This window comes from Elephas maximus, chromosome 25 (assembly GCF_024166365.1).
Source record: "Elephas maximus indicus isolate mEleMax1 chromosome 25, mEleMax1 primary haplotype, whole genome shotgun sequence".
NCBI classification, from domain to species: Eukaryota; Metazoa; Chordata; class Mammalia; order Proboscidea; family Elephantidae; genus Elephas; species Elephas maximus.
In genome coordinates, this window is record NC_064843.1 from 55,954,234 (window position 1) to 55,972,402 (window position 18,169).

General features: G+C 38.9%; 1 protein-coding gene across 3 annotated transcripts in view; it reads left to right on the forward strand.

The window, feature by feature from the left end:
- MACROD2 (mono-ADP ribosylhydrolase 2) overlaps positions 1 to 18,169 on the forward strand; it is a 2,492,337-nt gene that overhangs the window by 2,329,742 nt on the left and 144,426 nt on the right. For all 3 annotated transcript variants that reach the window (XM_049869821.1, XM_049869822.1, XM_049869824.1), the window contains one exon: positions 14,448 to 14,522. In XM_049869821.1, the coding sequence (XP_049725778.1) occupies positions 14,448 to 14,522 (75 nt within the window). The remainder of the gene's footprint in view (positions 1 to 14,447; positions 14,523 to 18,169) is intronic.

The window sequence follows — 18,169 nt, forward strand, 5'->3', positions numbered from 1 at the left end:
CTGGAGGGGCACCATTAGTCTGCAGGAACATGGCACTCTGGACATGCCTTCAGTCTGTGGTCTCCCAGAGCAGGGGATAGGGTGGGGGTGGGGGGGACTCCACCATTTTGCGGGCCTCTGGCAGAGGTGGTGGGGGGCATAGTGAGTGTGGTGAATATTCGTAAATTTCACTGGGTGGGGAGTGCTCCTGTCTGACTCTGGACATGGGTGTAGGAGAGCACCTGCTTGGCAGCACCACGTCTTGGGGGCTTTGGCTGGTTAGATGTGAGAGGCGTGCTACACAGAAGCTGGCTGAGTGCAGGACCTCTAGGTGTTACTCTGTTGATTTACCATTCAGTGGGTATTTCCTGTCCAAACAGCTAGGCACCTCCATTGGTGAGTAGCCTCATCCCTTGTTCCTGGCTCCCTCCCCTCTCTCTGGTACCAGGATCACTGATGTTCTTACCTGCCTTCCTGTAAGTTCCCTTTTTTAATTTGGTTCTTGTCCTGCTCGTCTCGTTTCATTCCAGGATTGTTTACCCATTATCTCCGTCTCCTGTTGTGTTTTGTGGCATTGACTTCCTATGCTCCTAACCTGGGAATGCTGCTTGCTTTGTCTCAACATAGCCACACTGGGCAGGTCCAGCTGACAGTGTGCCAACTACCCATAATTATCTGTGTCCACAGTTTTTATACAGTCTCTCCTTCCAGTGGGCACTTGGTCCAATTCTTCAGCCTTCCTTCTGATGTTCAGGGTTCCAAAATTATCAATTATATATGTTTCACTTGGTTTCTGGGGTCTTTGTTGCAAGAATGACATTATGTGGCATCTGTCTATGCTGCCATCTTGGATTATCTCCTTAGAAGAGTGCTCAACAACAAGCCCACAACTGGTCTACTTTTCATCCTACAGCTTTATTTTTTACAGAGTTTCTGCCTGAAGGATTTTAAGCAATTGGTAATGATATGACCTGGGCCTTTCTTGCTACTTGGACAGGTTTTCTCTAGATGCATGCCATGCTACAAGAGGTTTGAGAATTTTTAAGAACAGGATCCAATTTGTCTAATGTTAAAGGGGATGCGCTGAAAACGGCTCTCACATCTTCACATAATAATGTGATCTCACAGGTTCAGTCACTCACGGAGCTGTGTTTTTCCTTACCACATATGAGATGTTGCTCTCCTACAGGCTACTGATTAAAAATTCCTGCTTTAAATGAAAGATGACTTGCATGCAGAAAAGGAATAAATGCAAATGAGCTTTGGTTAACAAAGGCAGTATGCTCTAAGGTAGTGGTTCTCAAAAAGTGGTCCCCAAAGAAGCACCATCAGCATTACCTGGGAACTTGTTAGAAATGCATCGACTCAGCAGCACGTAACAATAACAATCCCAGACCTATGGACTCAGAAACTCCGAGAGCGGGGCCTGGTAGTCTGTGCTAACAAGCCCTCCAGGTGATTCTGATGAGCACAAAGTTTAAGAATCACTGTAATAAAGAAACAGTAAGTCGGGGGCAGAGTGTGGGGAAAAGACACTGAATGTTTCGCTTGAGAAAAAGAGAATGATTTTCACTCTTTAAATGAGATACACCATAGGATCTATTGATATGGCCAGACTTCCTAGTGCAATTAAAATTCACTTTCACACGCACCAGTATGAATTAATTTAAAAATATAATGCTAAGCAAAAGAAGCCAGACTCTGAAGTGTACATATTGTTTGTGACTCAATTTTTATAAAGCCCCAAAACAGGCACAACTGATAACTGTGGTTGGAAGTCAGAGTGATGATTTTTGGAGTAATGGAAGTTGCTCTGTAGGAAGAGGGGAACTTCCAGGATGTTGTTGTTGTTAGTTGCCATCAAGTTGGCACCTGACTCATGGCAACCTCAAGCACAACAGGATCAGACAGTTGTGGCCCACAGGGTTTCATTGGCTGATTTTCAGAAGGAGATCACCAGGCCTTTCTTCCTGTTCTGGACAAGCTGCTGAAATCTATTCAGCCTCATAGCAACATGCAAGCCTCCACCGACAGACAGACATTGGTGGCTGCACGTGAGATGCGTTGGCCAGGAATTGAACACTGATCTCCCATGTGGGAGGTGAGAATTCTACCACTGAACCATGACGGCCCTTCTCCAGGATGCTAGACATGTTCTATTTCTTAAGCTGGTGCTGGTTCTATGGGAGTGTTCAATTTGTGTTAATTCATCACGCTGTACATGTACGAAATTTTTACTTTTCTTTGTCTATGTCTATTATCAATGATAAGAACTAAGAACGAATGCACAATTTTTTTTGGAAAATGGTTAGTAATGTACAGGTGCCCCTCCTAAATAACGAATAAAAAGTTCCCTTTAAAGTAGCCCCATTTAGTACTTCTCTGGGTTAGAGGATGAGCTTAAGCTGCCTCGTTGCTCTCTCCTGTTTTTCCCTCTTTTCTTGTTCTCAGCTGGCTTCAGACAAATCCCTTGCAATTAGTTACCGAGTTATTGCCTGAAATTGGCCTTAAATGGGATTCTTCCAAGGAGGTCAGCATTTTAAAGCGTTCCAAAAGATAGAAGAAGTTTCAAGTCCAAGGTAATGAAATGCTTTCCCAGGAACAATGAGACAGCTGGGTGGATATTTTGGAACAGAGGGTCGTACCTGGTGTCCCTACAACTCACAACACAGCAACCATTAACCTTACCCACTGATGCAGTTTCCCTGGTCAGATGTATTTTCCTCACCGGTGCCATAGGGAGCAATAGGAGTGAGTGGGCTTAAACAGGATGTGGTGTTCCAGCCAGAAGCACGACCAACCTAAAGTATGTGCCGATTCTATTTGCCGTGGTACATGATCCGGTAAGGACTGCAAGTCATAGCCAGCTGCTGTTGAGTCAGTCCTGACTCGTGGCAACCCCACGTGTTTCAGAGTAAAACTGTTTTTCCCATGGGGGTTTCAATAGCTGTGACCTTTCAGGAGTAGACCGGCAGGACTTTGTTCTGAGGCTCCACTGGGTGAATTTGAACCACCAACCTTCGGTTAGTAGCCGATCACTTAAACTTTTTCACCACCCAGGGACTCCACAAAATAATAGATGATTAAAAATGTGTATTGAAAGATTAATTAATCATTACATTGTAGACTTTTAGAATCTTTAAAAACAATGTCATTTCTTTTCATTCTTTGTCAATATTAAAACATCAGAGGCTGTTGGTTAATAAACTGCCTTTTTTTTTTTGGAAATTGATCAATATGTTTCTCTGCTATAAATAGAGCTGATATTCTGCCAGTACATACTAATACCACTGCACGGATTATCAAAATACTGAAATACTTATAAGGTTGTTGGCAAACAATGACTTAACTCTGTCCTTGCGTGTACCTCTCCCACCACTCTGCCTTCCCAGGCACACTTCCCAGCAGCATGCACCAGTGCCATGAACATGCCTGCTCTGAATGGCCAATATCAATGCCAACTATTGAAGGATTTTATATGTATCGTCCTGGATTCCATTATTTTAGTCATGTAACACAAATACTAATTAAGGATCAGTTAAAAATTGATATAAGAGAATTGGGATGAGAAAAAGGAATCTTGGATTTAGGAGGGATTCCATTTCTAAATCCATTTTGAAATCACACTTTGTTCTGATGGACAGAAGAGACAGCAACTTTCACAACCAACTTTCAAAAGTTAAATAGTCATCTGAACAGCCATGTTCATGATTGCAGAGGTCAGCCATTGCATTAGGAAAACCCACTATAATGACATATAGAACATATAGTTAAGCCTAGTATAAAATAGCAATTGATTAAAATAAAATCTTTCTGGAAATAGAAAATAACACTTTCAAGTTAAGGCTCAGTAAGTATACTTCCCAAGGTCCTCATAAAATAACATTTTACGACATTTTCTTTTAACACATTTTTCTCAGTTTATGAGGCAAAACATTGCCCTCGTGATACAAAGGCCTCTATAGATCCCATTTCCTGTAATAGCAGATGTCACCCAATTTTTTTTCTCCACTAGGGTCATATTTGAAAATAAAATTTATTGAACTTCTTTTATTCTGCATGACCAGGCTGTTCCCCTCTTTAACTTTCTGAAAGTTCTTTGGCTTAGCATGTTGATTTTGTTCCTTTCAACATGTTTACAAGGTTTCACGAGGGTGCTCCCCATTTGAAGTGAATAAAACGATGAATATTTTAAGGAATTCTAAAAGAATGCCAAACTTCTAAAAATAATATTTGTAAAAATCACTTTAGATACACTTAAAGTATACATAAACATTCAAATTAGGTAACGAACTAGCAGTTCCTTTAATGATTTAAGAACTTTTCTAATGGTTTTCCACTCAAGGCATGGCCAAAACTTTCATGGTCTTTTTCTTTTTCTACCCTTCTATTTTTTTATGCTACCAACTAACTCTTGATCCTTATCTGTTTTATACCATCCATACCATAAAGCACCCTACTTTTAATTTTTCTTTGTATGTTTCACCCCTAAACACTCCAAGATAGAAGAGCTGATTCGTTTATTTTATCATTGTCTATATTTATATAATAATAATTATTTTCCTGCCAGGTAAAGCTCTTATATCAGGCCATCTTAATGTCTGTTGACCTGCCTATAGGGGACCATCTGAGCCCAGTCTTGCATCATACATCGGTGGCCCAGCAATCAGGGTGATACAGTGCAGCACATGGTAACCTCTGCATGAGTTTCAGCAGCAGACTGTGGGCACGTGAGGAGGGCCCAGGGCTCCTACAGGCACTTTTCCAAAGTTTGCCTAATTAAAGGTAGCATGACCTAAAAGAGTAGCAGGCAGTAAGTCAGGAGAATGAGGTAGCATTCACATTTTTCCTGCTAAATGGTGGGAGACAGGTTAGTAACTCTCTCAGAAGTCTTAGTTTGGGTTCTCCAAAACTAAGTCAAGATATGAGTACAAATTGTTTATTTGGGAGGTGGTTCCAGGAAGCATAGGCGAGGAATAAGGAAGTGAGACACAGAAGGAAGGACAGCCAATAGAGGGTATGTTAGAGGGCAGGTTATTGCTGAGGGGAACTGGAGCTCCATCCCTTTTAGAAATGTATAGAGCACTTATACCCACTAAGGGTGAGAAAACAGGTATTTACCTTCTGAATCTTTTGGGGGCTGGGGTTGCTCAGGAGGCATTAACTCCTGGATATTTCTGACCTGTTTGAGGCAAAGGTCAAGTCAGGTCAAGGGTGTCCTCAGTCACAAAGCCTCAGAAAGCAGAGATCATCACCTAGAACCTTCTGCTACAATCTCTGGGGACATTCCGAGGGATGTGAGTGGGACACCATCTCTACAACACAGCTATCGTGAGTTGTTTCTCTTCTAGCTTTTCATCTAAGCATCTCAGAGCTAGGAATGGGCTGGGGAGGGGTAAAACAGGAGAGGAAGTGAATCCAGCCTTGAGACACCCACTACAACATCAACATAGGATTATTTGGAGTGGCCAAAAATTGGATTCAATTTGAACGTCCAGTAATAAAGGCAATGGTAAAATAGTTGTGGTAGTGAGCCTTCAAACCGGTTTATTGAGGTTTGAACTCCTGCTGAGAATTTGCATTTCTAACAAGTTTCTAGGAAGTTATACATAAGAATCATCTAGAGATCTTGTTAGGAGCCCTGATGGCACAGTGGTTAAGGCATGCAACTGCTAACTGAAAGGCCAGGGGTTCGAAACCACCAGCGTCTTCTGTAGAGATTCACAGACTTGGAAATTCTATGGGGTCATTATGAGTCCGAATCAACTTGATGGAAGTGGACTTGGTTTTGGGTTTGAGGAACTTGTTAAAATGTAGATTCTGATTCAGTATATCTGGGGTGGTTATGCAAATTCTCAGCAAGGAACTTGTTAGAAATGTAAATTCTCAGCAGAGGTTTGACCCAGCATAAACCAGTTCGAAGCCCTGTGTGGTAGATCCACGTAATGAACCATTCTTCAGAAATCCATACTGTAGAATTATATTCAATCGCATTGCACAAAGTTTTTTAAAAACCTGGAAAAGTGAACACATGGGAAGATGGAGACCCATGGTGAGTCCTCCGTTCTTTTTTCAATTGGATGAATTTGTGACTCCTTCTAGGCGTGAAAAACAAATGGGTACTAAAGAGAAATCGTTCGGGTCTTTGAAGTTTGCATAAAGTTAGTAGCTCCCACAAAGGGTACAAACGCTTATCTTAGTCTCTAAACATGTCCCTTGATGTCATTTTGGGGGAAAAAATGCTTATGTCATGGTCCGATAGTCCTTAAAAATTAGGACATGATCTCAGCAGCACAAGGTCCTGTTCCTAGCATCTCAGCAGCACTCTCCAAATATCTGGCTGAAAACAGCCTGAGCCCAGAAGTAGAAGTTCTTGTGAGTCTGAAAGCAGATTCTGTCTACTGCTTCAACCTTGCCCTAAGATAAAAAGTCTGGGAAGCAGATATCTGCTGCCAGGCTATGGCTCCGCTCTGAGCTGAGCCACAAGAGCTCTCATCATTTGTCCTGAGAGGCAAGGTCCTCTCAGCAGGATAGTCACAATGATTTTTCATTATCAAATCAAATTAAACCAAAGCTTAATAGAACACTTATACTCTCCCTGAATTATCAATACACTTTTAATAGACTGCCAAGCTGGTTTACATTTAGAACCTTAGCTATTTACTTTTAACATCTGTGGCATGGTCAGATTTTTAGTAAGTGAGATCAAGAGCACCTGTGATGAGAGGGTAACCAAAGGAGAGAGAGGCAACATCAGAAAGGAATCTGAAGGATAGAGGTCAAGGATACTGAGACAGCTAAGTCACTAACAACTGAAAAAAAGAGCAGATTTGCCTTTGTTTACATTGCCAAAGGGGAAAAATTAACTTGATGGAAAGGGTAATTAAGCATTTCTTTTGCCATCATGGTCCAACCTGGCTCCATATCCAGCTGTTCTGTCTTACATTGTGATGATTCTTCATTGAGTCACCAAGTTAAAGATAGCCTGGGTGGCATTGATGTCACATTGCAGTACTTCCCCCAATATTAACCCTTATTTTATATGTAGAAAGTGAAAATCTCAGAGAGAGAACTGTCCGCTGTCTGCAAAGCAGGAGGGAAGAGCAGGAACAGTTATATAGAAGTGTTGTCTGAAAAACAAGAGATAATTTGAACAAATCAGCTGATTAGTATTGTCAAGTATCTGAAAGAGATTGTCTGGCTCAACACCCTCAGCTTCTAGGTATAGAAATTGAGATTGTGTAAGAGGAATGGGTATCTCAAAACCTATGAAGCATGTAGTTGTAAATTTAGAATTGCAACCCCTAGCTAGTGTTCCTCCTCCCATAATGATTGATCCTCTTATTTGCTTGTACTTTCAATAATGACCTACAGAAGAACATCACCACTGGTGTATGAACGGGCTGTCTCACAGATGTTTACTGTTTGGAATTTGAAAAGTGTTTTCCAGTAGAAATAAAGTCCATTATACATGCTGGTCGTTCTCCCAGCCATGCCTCAAAAATTGTTAGAACCTGGACTCTATAACTCTGGGACTGATTGATCACCTTTTAATGGGGGTTAATGAGAGCATAATGAAGACAAATGACCAACTGAAGCTCAGTCTGGCCTCCTGACTCTCAGAGCAATGTCCTGTCCTGTAGGCCCAGTTATGTTTCAGGTAAATATAGTTCATGTTTCTAGATCCAGTCTCACTGGGACCAAACAAGGAACATATTGCAGGATATATTTTTCCTGTATAGAATGGTCACTGCAAAGTTTCAGTGAAACCATGAACGGCTGCTGGAGATTCTCAGGTTTGTTATGGTTAAGCACACTCTTCAGACCATGGAAAAACTACTTTGTTCCAATTGCTTCCCACAGTATACCAGAGATCAAATGAGCAAGCCAGGATAAATGTTTCGCTTGTTATAATCAAATGAGTTTACAGATATGAAAGAGAATTCAGGCAATCGTGTTTTTGTGCAACTTTTGCATAAAACTAAGGAACTCATTTGTGGATGTTTACATATAACAGAGAAAAAATGTTTTATGTGTAGGTATTTACGTTTCAGGCCCATCAGAACTTTTACACCAAACTGACTTCCTGCCACTGCTTTCAGTAGTTGTAAAGGTTCACTTCTCTCCCTTGATCCATTTTGTAGACCTCCTGTTTTTGAATTGTCTTCAAAGACAGTTAATCATCCAAAGTTTTATAGTTTATAGCCATCTCTAATATGGTGCAAAGTATTTTTTGACAGCTGGATTGTTCATATTCATTAAAAAATTTCTGTAAGCTTTCAGCTATTTCCTCAAGTTAAATCTAATTTAAAAATTTCAGATTTGCCGTCATTGATGAATGCATGAAATAGGCATCAAGATTTGTAGGTAATTCCTCAAAAGAGTCCTTAAAATGTTTTGTCAAATGGCAGTGTCACCGGCAATAGAATATAAATTTTTATAAACCAAAAACACCCACTGCCGTTGAGTCAATTCCCCACTCATAGCGACCTTATAGAGTTTCATTTAAAACTTATTGGGATCATGGAGCTCTATGAGAATATGAGGGAAGCTATCCTTTTTTTTTTAATCTCCTCCCAGAAAAAGGAACATATGAACATAGGTACACAATTTGCATATGATTTTTAAAAGATTTATGGACACTCAAAATATATCCTGATGGCGTGGTGGTTAAGAGCTCAGCTGCTAACTTAAAGGTCAGAAGTTTGAATTCACCAGCCACTCCTTGGAAACCTTGTGGGCTAATTTTACTCTGTTCTCTGTCCTGTAGGGTCACTGTGAATCAGAATTGACTTGTCTGCTATGGGTTTGATTTTTTTTTCTTTTTTTTGGTTTAAAGTTTATCCAAGGATTCCCTCAGGTTAAGAACTTTTATTCTAAGGAGACATCTTCAAAAGAGATAGCACTTATTTTGGTTTATAGCTTAAAAAAAATAGTTTAGATATGTTTATTAAAAATTCCAGTTTCGTTATTTGTCATCACAGCCTAAATCTATGCATGTACTTATTCTACATAGACATGTGAAATTGGCTGGACTAAAAGTGACCTCCTTTTTGGAATTTCTGTTTATTTTAATCTATTTTAAATATTCTTTTAAACCTTTTTCAACTTTCTAAAAGAGGGGATTTTTTTTATTTATAAATGTATTTCTTTCTTATTCTTCTCCATCTTAAAAGCAAATCTATCTTTAGATTTTGACTTGAATATTTTATTTATTATTTGCATTTGAAAAATATTCCCTAATATGACATTAACCTTAAAGATTTTGAAAGTCAGGATCTACATATAAATTTAATTCCAGTTCTCCTCTATCAAAAGAACATTGGCTAAATCTCAGAATTATGTGATGACTGTTTTTTTTTAACAACATAAAAAGATAATTTTTACAATTAAATTAAATTAGAATTCAAGATGCTGCAAGAACTTTGTGTGTACAACTACCTTTTTCATGGTATTTTATAGAACTTACATAGAAGGAATAAGCTCTTCCGATGACCACTTACAGTGGATATATTTTTTTTCTTTTTCTCATTATGAACAATGATTTTACGTACCAAAAAGTGGGGCTTTCATCACCTTCTGAGCATTGTCATTTCAAAAACAGTCTCTAAGCATAATGTAATAGAACCCACATGGGATTTAAAACATTCAGGGGCAAATCCGGTCTTGGTAAAGTTTATAAGGTTGGAAATTCAAATAGCCTTCTTTTAATAGAGAAACTAGAGTGGAACCAACCTTCCATAGCCACCTAGTCATTTGCTAATCTGCCATGAGCTTGTATGTTTTATCCTCCTTTCTTTGATGTATGTGGATGTGGAACCGTTTCTGGAGAAGAGGTTCATATAAAAGACAAAAAGAACTTGTGGGCTTGGCTACCCGAGAAAGTCATTGGTGGGTCATGTTGATGGGAGATCCTGTCATCACATAAAGACGTGTGTATTTGTATACACACAATGAGCATACTCAACCGTCATATTTCATCAATCCTAAAATGCATATTTTTTCTTATGTTTTATTTTGAAAATCAGGACATATCATAGAAGCGATAGTTCATTCGGCAGCATTTTTTTTTTCTTAACGCTACCTAAAATAATAATGTAAATCACCATGGGTAGTGTCTTGGATTCAATGAAATGCATTATCTAGATTAGAGCAGACAAGATCAAAAGGCAGCTGAGCAATGTTAGAGCAATTTCCCCAAGGAAATTGAAACGAAAGGGTCAATTAATTTGCTAAAGAAACATATTTTGGTGACAAAAAGGCACAATCCAATGAGTAATTTTTCAAATGCTTTCACCCATCTTATGTGAATCATCAGACCAAAATGTTTAAACTCAGAGTCAATCGATTTTTAAGAGGCATTTCTTATGTAATATTTGGTCCATGAAACATAATATTTACATAAGTTAAATGCATAATCAATTATTGTTCAGCAAAGATGAATAAATTTCAGTATGTATTGCCATGTACTGCACATGCAGACAGGCTGTGCCTCAAATTTTCAGGCATTCATGGGACTGCTGGGAATGAGAGACATACACTCAGCTGGCATCAACCATCCTATGGGTACTTCGTTCATCTGTGATCCAGCAGGACACAGGAGATACTTACACAGCATTGGCAAAGTGAAAGCCATTATTATTATTATTATTATTATTATTATTATTATTATTTATAGAAAGCAAAGAGTAAACAACAGATTCTCAAAGGGGAATTGCTTACCTGTCCCCAAATTACCCATGCCCATTCTTATGTTGCTGGGCTGGCATGCTGTGGCTCAGGTCATATGCTATGTTCATATCACTGCTGCCTCTGGCTACCATTACACTAGCTGGGGGCGGGGGGGGGGGGGTGGCGTGCACGGCTCCACAGTCTTCTACTCTGCCAATGGGTCTTGCTGAGCCTTGCTTTGCCAGTAGGAAGACCTCTACACAGGATCTCCTAAACTTCTGCCACTGGGCCCTTCTAGGCCTCTACTGCTGGCTCTCGCTATGCTCCCCAGGCCTGCATGGTTCCCTCTGTTGCCACCACACTGCCCAGGCCATGCTGAGTGGCTCCTGCCACACTACGGGGGGGAGGGCGGACATGCATATTGCACTGGGTGCATTCAGGTCTCTGCCCTGCACAGGTAAGCGGTGCAGCGTTTTAGCAGAAAGCAAAGTACACCTGACCCAAGCCATGGTGTTTGTAATCACATCATATGCACATGAAAGACGGACAATGAATAAGGAAGACATAAGAAGAATTGATGCCTTTGAATTATGGTGTTGTCAAGGAATATTGAATATATCATGGACTGCCAGAAGAACAAACAAATCTGTCTTGGAAGAAGTATAGCCAGAATGCTCCTTAGGAGCGAGGATGGTGAGACTTCATCTCACGTACTTTGGACATGTTATTAGTAGGGACCAGTCCCTGAAGAAGAACATCATGCTTGGTGATGTAAAGGGTCAGTGAAAAAGAGGAAGACCTTCAAAGAGATGGATTGTTACAGTGGCTGCAACAATGGGCTCAAACACAGCAATGATAGTGAGGATGGTGCAGGACTGGACAATATTTCATTCTGTTGTGCATAGGGCCACTATCAGTTGGAAGTGACTCAATGGCACCTAACAACAATAACAACAAAACCTCCTTCACAGAGGTACCCACCTCTCTTTCCTTGGACCAGCAAGTCCATCACAGCTGTCTCTCTCTGGAAGCCAATCAGCCCAGCACCGTTGTCATTTTCTATGGACTGACCAGCTCACTGTCTCTCTGTTTTGTTTTGTTTTTCACTCTTCTGTGTCTAGGAGGCTCTTAGCAGAGGGACCCTGGGAGGATCTCTATTCCAGACTCTTCTTGATGGTAGTAACTCCCCCCCACCCCCAGTCTCTCTGGGATTGGCCTAGCAGGATGGCAAAACCAACTAATTCCTTAACTGGACTGCAAGCAGATTAGGCCTGTTGAGTGGATTTTCCGGCTACTTTTTTTTTTTTTATTTGCAAAGTAAATTGACTACTTCCTTGCAAGACTGTAATCAGGCCAATCATTTTGTGGGACTTACAAGACCAAAATGGCTAGAAAGGCCATATAAATTAATTTATTGCACTGCAAGCCTACATGCAAAATCTTGCACAACCTTAAAAAGTTAATGTTGAGAGAAATGAGTGCTGTACATGATTCCATATCAAATGATACCATTTTCTATAAACAAGTAAAACTGAAACTCTTTCAAAATTAAGATTGAGCCCAATCCAGAAAGTACCTTTTTCAATCACTGCTCATTTTCAACGTGCAAAAAATGTATTCAAAAGATTTTTTTTATTTTTAATCCACATGGTGGCTACAAAATTAAAAAGGCATATTTTAATGGAAAGTGGTTTAAAACGATTTGACATAAGTGAGATAACACTTTGGAAAATGTGTCTATGCTCAGTTTTGCTTCCAAAGTTGGACTTTTAAACTTATAGTCAGTCTCCAAAAGAAATAAGAAGCTGTGCAGATAATTAAACATTTGCCTTGGAGGATTACTTGCAGTTAATTAAAACCACATTCTTTGGGTGTATACTTGCTTCACTGGTTATTAAATTTGAATCATGTGTGAACTACCCAGCTTTCTCACTTGTTCATCAAATGTTGCTTGTGGCAGGTTCAAGAAACAAATTTTCTCATAATATTCTAGACTATATTGTTTAAAGCTATGTTTCAGTTTTAGAAGGGAGAAAGAGAGGAAGAGAAAGAAAAAAAAAAAGATGATGGATCTGCTCCATCTGCTCTGTTACAGAGTTAGAACTCATCCGAGAGGTATGAATTGAATAGGGAAACCATTTGTAAGTAAGAGAGGCGTCAGTCTACCATCCCAGCTCTGTCCATGGTTGTGTGTATACAAGATTAAAAAAAAAAAAAAAATTAGCTGTAGACATTTTTGGGTTACCAGCCTTTTAGCTGCATGAAAACTATCTACCTGATTGTAAGATCCATGAAGGCAGAGATTTGGTACGTGTTTTGTTTTGTTTTTCTTCACCCTTTACTCCCGGTGTCTAGGACAGTGTCTGGCATGTGTCGTTGTTAGTTAACTTCGAGTCAGCTATGACACATGCAACCTCATGCACAACTGGACAAAACACCACCCACTCCTGCGTGTGCCGTCTTCAAGATTCTTGGCGTGTTTGAGTTCGTCGTTGTGGTTATTGTGTCAACCCATCTCATCGAGAATTTCCTCACTTTCGATGACCCTCTGCTTTACCACACACAATGTCCTTTCCTAGCAATTAGTCTTTCCTGATGTCATGTCTGACATATAAGTTGGCCCTTAATAAATATGTGTTGAATGAATGAAAGACCCATTTTGTGTCTTTATGCTGACTCACTTACATGTTTTTTGCAATAGCTTTTGAAAGAGTCCCCAAAACATTTAAACATTTTTAAAGAGTCTCAGAACATCCAACGAGGGGCCCTTCAAGCTTTGTAAGAACCCAGGGTCTTTGGAACCCATTTTAGCACGTTATTTCCTGTTATAAAGCATATCATATAACAAAAAAGATGAGATTATGCTGATTCCATGTTTAAATGTGCTGTACAAGGGGTGTGATAAGTTGCACAGAACAGAAGGTTTGTATTCTTCCACTGCTATTGTTCTACTGGTAAGGTTCCTGAGGAAGACGAACTTATTTACTACTGGATTTTAAGGCCCCCTATCCAACCTTTTCAAGAACTCAAGTTTCCCATATGTGAACACTGCAGTAATAGAAGCATTAAGAACATAAAATTAGAAATTTCTTTAATCTTTATTTTGCCCTCATTTTATATCCATTTGTACAATTCTCCTAAGACTTTCACTAATGGAAAAAGCCTACCTATATGTGCTTCTTTGTTGCCAAAAAGATGTCCAAACTACATCTCTACTCTCTTTACCAACTTTGTGCAGACACTTAAATGATACTATTTTAAGAAAAGCTTATTTATTGACAAAAATATTTAAGTATTTTAGGATGCAATGCTGAGAACTGAAACCATTCCCAAAGACCACTTTTCAGACAAAGATTAGATAGGCCTATAAAAAAAAACATAACACACGTGAGGAACGTGCTTATTAGTTCAATCAAATATAGGAGACCAAATGGACAGCTTATGTCCAAAAATAGGACACGAAGGCAGGAAGGGACAGGCACTGGATGAATGGACACAAGGAATTCAGGGTAGAAAGAGGGAGCACACTATCACATTGTGGAGATTACAACCAATGTCACAAAACAATAAGTACGAATTTTTAAATGAGAAATTAACTTGAGTTGGGAATGTATACCTAAGGCACAATAAAAAAAAAAAAAACTGTACATAGATAATAAAAGAAATTTTTTTAAAAAAAAACAATAACTCCTACCCCACTCCCCAAACATAGATCTATCTACTATTTTAGTGCTGGAAGCTGATCTATTTCCCAGTTAAAAATGCTGACTAAAGGTTTTGTTTGTTTGTTGTGTCAGGTTCTACGAAGGAAAACAATACAAAAGAAGATGAAAGAGCAGAACATTCTATGTGTGACAAAGATCATCCTAAAGGTAGGTTGAAAGACCCTCTTATAGTTCCCCCCCTCCCCTTGCTGGGAAATATTACATTAAAAAAAAAAAAAAAACACACACAGGTTTTAATTTTTTTTCAAGGACAAAAGTGAAATTAGGGTCATTAGAACAGAACACCAGTAGCCACTTTCTTTGGATGGAGCATTTGCTCTCCAGTTTGCCACAATCATCGCTACTCACTCTTGTTGTACCAGACTGGCTTCGTTTATTTTTATTATGTACTTGAATTCTATAGGCACTAGGTTTGCAACTACTGAAATGGAGATATGATAGCAATGAGAATAAATGCGAGACATACTATTCAGGTGATTAAATCTACATATCATTGGCATACCAAGGAGAAATAGTAGAACCAACGAAAATAACAAATAAGAAGTTTTCCTAATGCAAACCAGTTCCTCTGCCAAAAACACAAGAGTGCATGTTAAGTTTATAGGCAAAGACAGTGAAAATTTCAAATGAGAACAGAAACCTACCTTGCTCCATGGAATTTCCAAAGATCAATGATAAAGACTTCTAATGCATATAAGAAAAACAAAAAACAGGTTATAACCAAAATCAAGTTAACCTTGGCCTTCTTCTTTTGCGATTTTAAATGCTAAAAGCAAATGGAGTTACATTTCCAGATCTCTAAAGCACACAGTTGCTATATTTAGTCAAGTTATTATCCATGAATGAAGGCAAGAGCGATATTTTCTCAGGAATACAAAGATTAAGAAAATATGCGACCCAGGTATCCTTTCTGAACAAACTAACAAAATACCTGTGCAAAAGCAATAAATATAGAATGGAAGGAAATTCAAGACTAAGAAAAGCACAGTTAGAAAAGACTATACGGTAAGAGGCTAATGAAATGTATGAAAATGTAAATAATTCTTTCAAATTCGGTATCAAAATGTATTACCAAAATGTTTGTCCTTTTCCTTTGAAATATAGTATATATGGTTTAAAAATAAGAAATAAACAGGAAAAAAAAAAGACTCCTGCTTTCAGTAGTGGAAGTCTAGATAATTTAGATCGGCTCTCCCACTGAAGACAACTAGACAACAAGACCCCTCTAAAAAAAATTTTTTTTATAGAGTCTGTTTAGCATCAGAGAGATAACAAGATAGTAAAGAATTGTCAGGCCAGGTTTGGGAGCAGACAGAAATCCAGAGATATAAACCCAACATTTGAAACTGTTTTTACGTACAGTGTATGCAGATTTTGCAAAAGGGATTTGGAGTCCTCTTTTTTGGGCAAAGGAGCAGGTTTGCTTACATCCTTTGAAGACAGAAATGATATCTCCCTCCAGATCAAAGAGCAAGCACGCTTACTGTCCATTATGAAAGATTCAGATTCTCCAAGTTCAAAGTTCTTGTTCTGTAATACACCCACCTTATGTGCAGGTATCACCTAGCCACTTCATGTCACCCTGTGGGAACTGGGGCTTAGGAAAGAGCTGCAAATATTTTGGCTACTGCCATTGCTGTGAGTAATGAACTGTTCTTCTTCTCTGACTTCTGTCAACATTCAGGGAATTGTGGCAGGCTAACTTATTGACTTTGCCAGTAGGGTAAACATCTCAGATCTTTTGAAATTCTTAACAAGAAGTGGGGCGGTACTACCTATATGAGAAGAAAATCAACCAATAGAAATGACACAGATGTATAACTAATAGAAAAGGACATTTTAAAAGTTATTTTAACTGTATTTCATTTCCTTAGGCACTGAAGAAAGGATTGGCCATGTAGAGACATAAAACATATAAAGAGACTCAAACTTCTGAAATGAGAAACACAATGTCTGAGACGAAAGTTACACTTGATGGGATTAATGGCAAATTAGACACTGTAGAAAAAAAGATTAGTGAACTTGAAGATGTAGTGATAGAAATGATCCAAAATGAAACACAGAGAGGAAAAAAAAGAAACTAAAGAAAATAAAAAGTGTTCCCATCAGTGAGCTGTGCAACAACTTCAAGTGGTCTAATACATAATTGGAATGTGGGAGACAAAAATAATTGAAGAAACAATAGCTGAAATTAAAAAAAAATTGAAGAACCCACAGATCCAAGAAGTTCTATGGCTCCCAAGCACAAGGAACATAAAGAAAATTATACCCTAACGCCACATAATCAACTTGCTCAACACTAGTGATAAAGGGAAAAATCCTAAAGGCAACCAGAAAAAAGACTTGTGCAGAGGAGCAAAGATAAGGATGAAGCAGTTGTCTCATCAGAAAACAATGTAATAAATAAACAAAAATGAACAAGCTTCTAACACCAAAAACCAGTTGCCATTTACTCATTTCTGACTCGTGGTGACCCCATTTGTTGCGGAGTAGAATTGTGCTCCACGGTGTTTTCTTGACTGTGGCCTTTCAGAAGCAGGTCACCAGGCCTTTCTTCCAGAGCACCTCTGAGTGGGTTTGAACCACCAATCTTTCAGTTAGTAGTTAAACACTTAACCATTTGTGCCACAGAACCCCCTGAAAAAAAACTATAAAACACGCAAAAACATTGATGGATCTCACAAATACGATATTAAATGAAACAAGGTACAAAAGCATGTCTATTGTAAAATTGCATTTTTATCAAGATCAAAGAGCAGGATAAATTAACCTTAATACTTGGAAAGGCATGCTTAAGTGATAATGCAGTAAAGAAAACCTGTCGTTGTTGTTGTTAGGTGCCCTAGAGTCGGTTCTGATGCATAGCGACTCTATGTACCACAGAACAAAAAGCTGCCCCGTCCCGCATCATCCTCACAATTGTTGTTATGCTTAAGCGCATTGTTGCAGCCACTGACTGTGTCAGTCCATCTCGTTTGAGGGTCTTCCTTTTTTCCACTGTCTCTGTACTTTACCAAGCATGATGTCCTTCTCCAGGGAGTGACCCCTCCTGACAACATGTCTAAAGTATGTAAGACGCAATCTCGCCACCCTTGCTTCTAAGGAGCATTCTGGTTGTAGTTCTTCCAAGGCAGATTTGTTTGTCCTTTTGGCAGTCCACGGTATAGTCAATATTCTTCACCAACACCACAATTCAAAGGCATAAATTCTTCTTCAGTCTTCCTTTTTCATTGTCCAGTTTTCACATGCATGTGATGTGCCTGAAAATACCATGGCTTGGGTCAGGTGCACCTTAGCCTTCAAGGAGACTTCTTTGCTTTTCAACACTTTAAAGAGGTCCTTTGCAACAGATTTGCCCAGTAAAGAATATCTAGATAGTAATTACCACGATAGTCAGGGTATCAATTAAACTTCGGTGATTGGGGAGGAAAGACTGATTGGGAGGGACTATGAGGAGGTGCTCTGGGCAGGATGTTTCTTATAAGGATATATAGTTTTTTGCATTTGCTTTGATTATTTAATTTAGCTCTATATACTTTTTTTGTGCTTTTCTGCAATATTTCACATTTTTAAGAAAATGGTTAAAAGAGGAAGGAAGAAAGAAGAAAGGAAGGGAATGAAAGAAAAAGAAAAGAAATATCGGTGGGAGAATTTACAAAACGAAGATTATGATGGGGAAGCTGAGAGGATACAAGTAATGCTGACATCCATAAAGGCAACTCAAAAACTAAAAATTCTATTGTGTTATGGATTCTGACCATATAAGTTCAGTTTAAGAGTGTCTTTGAAAATTT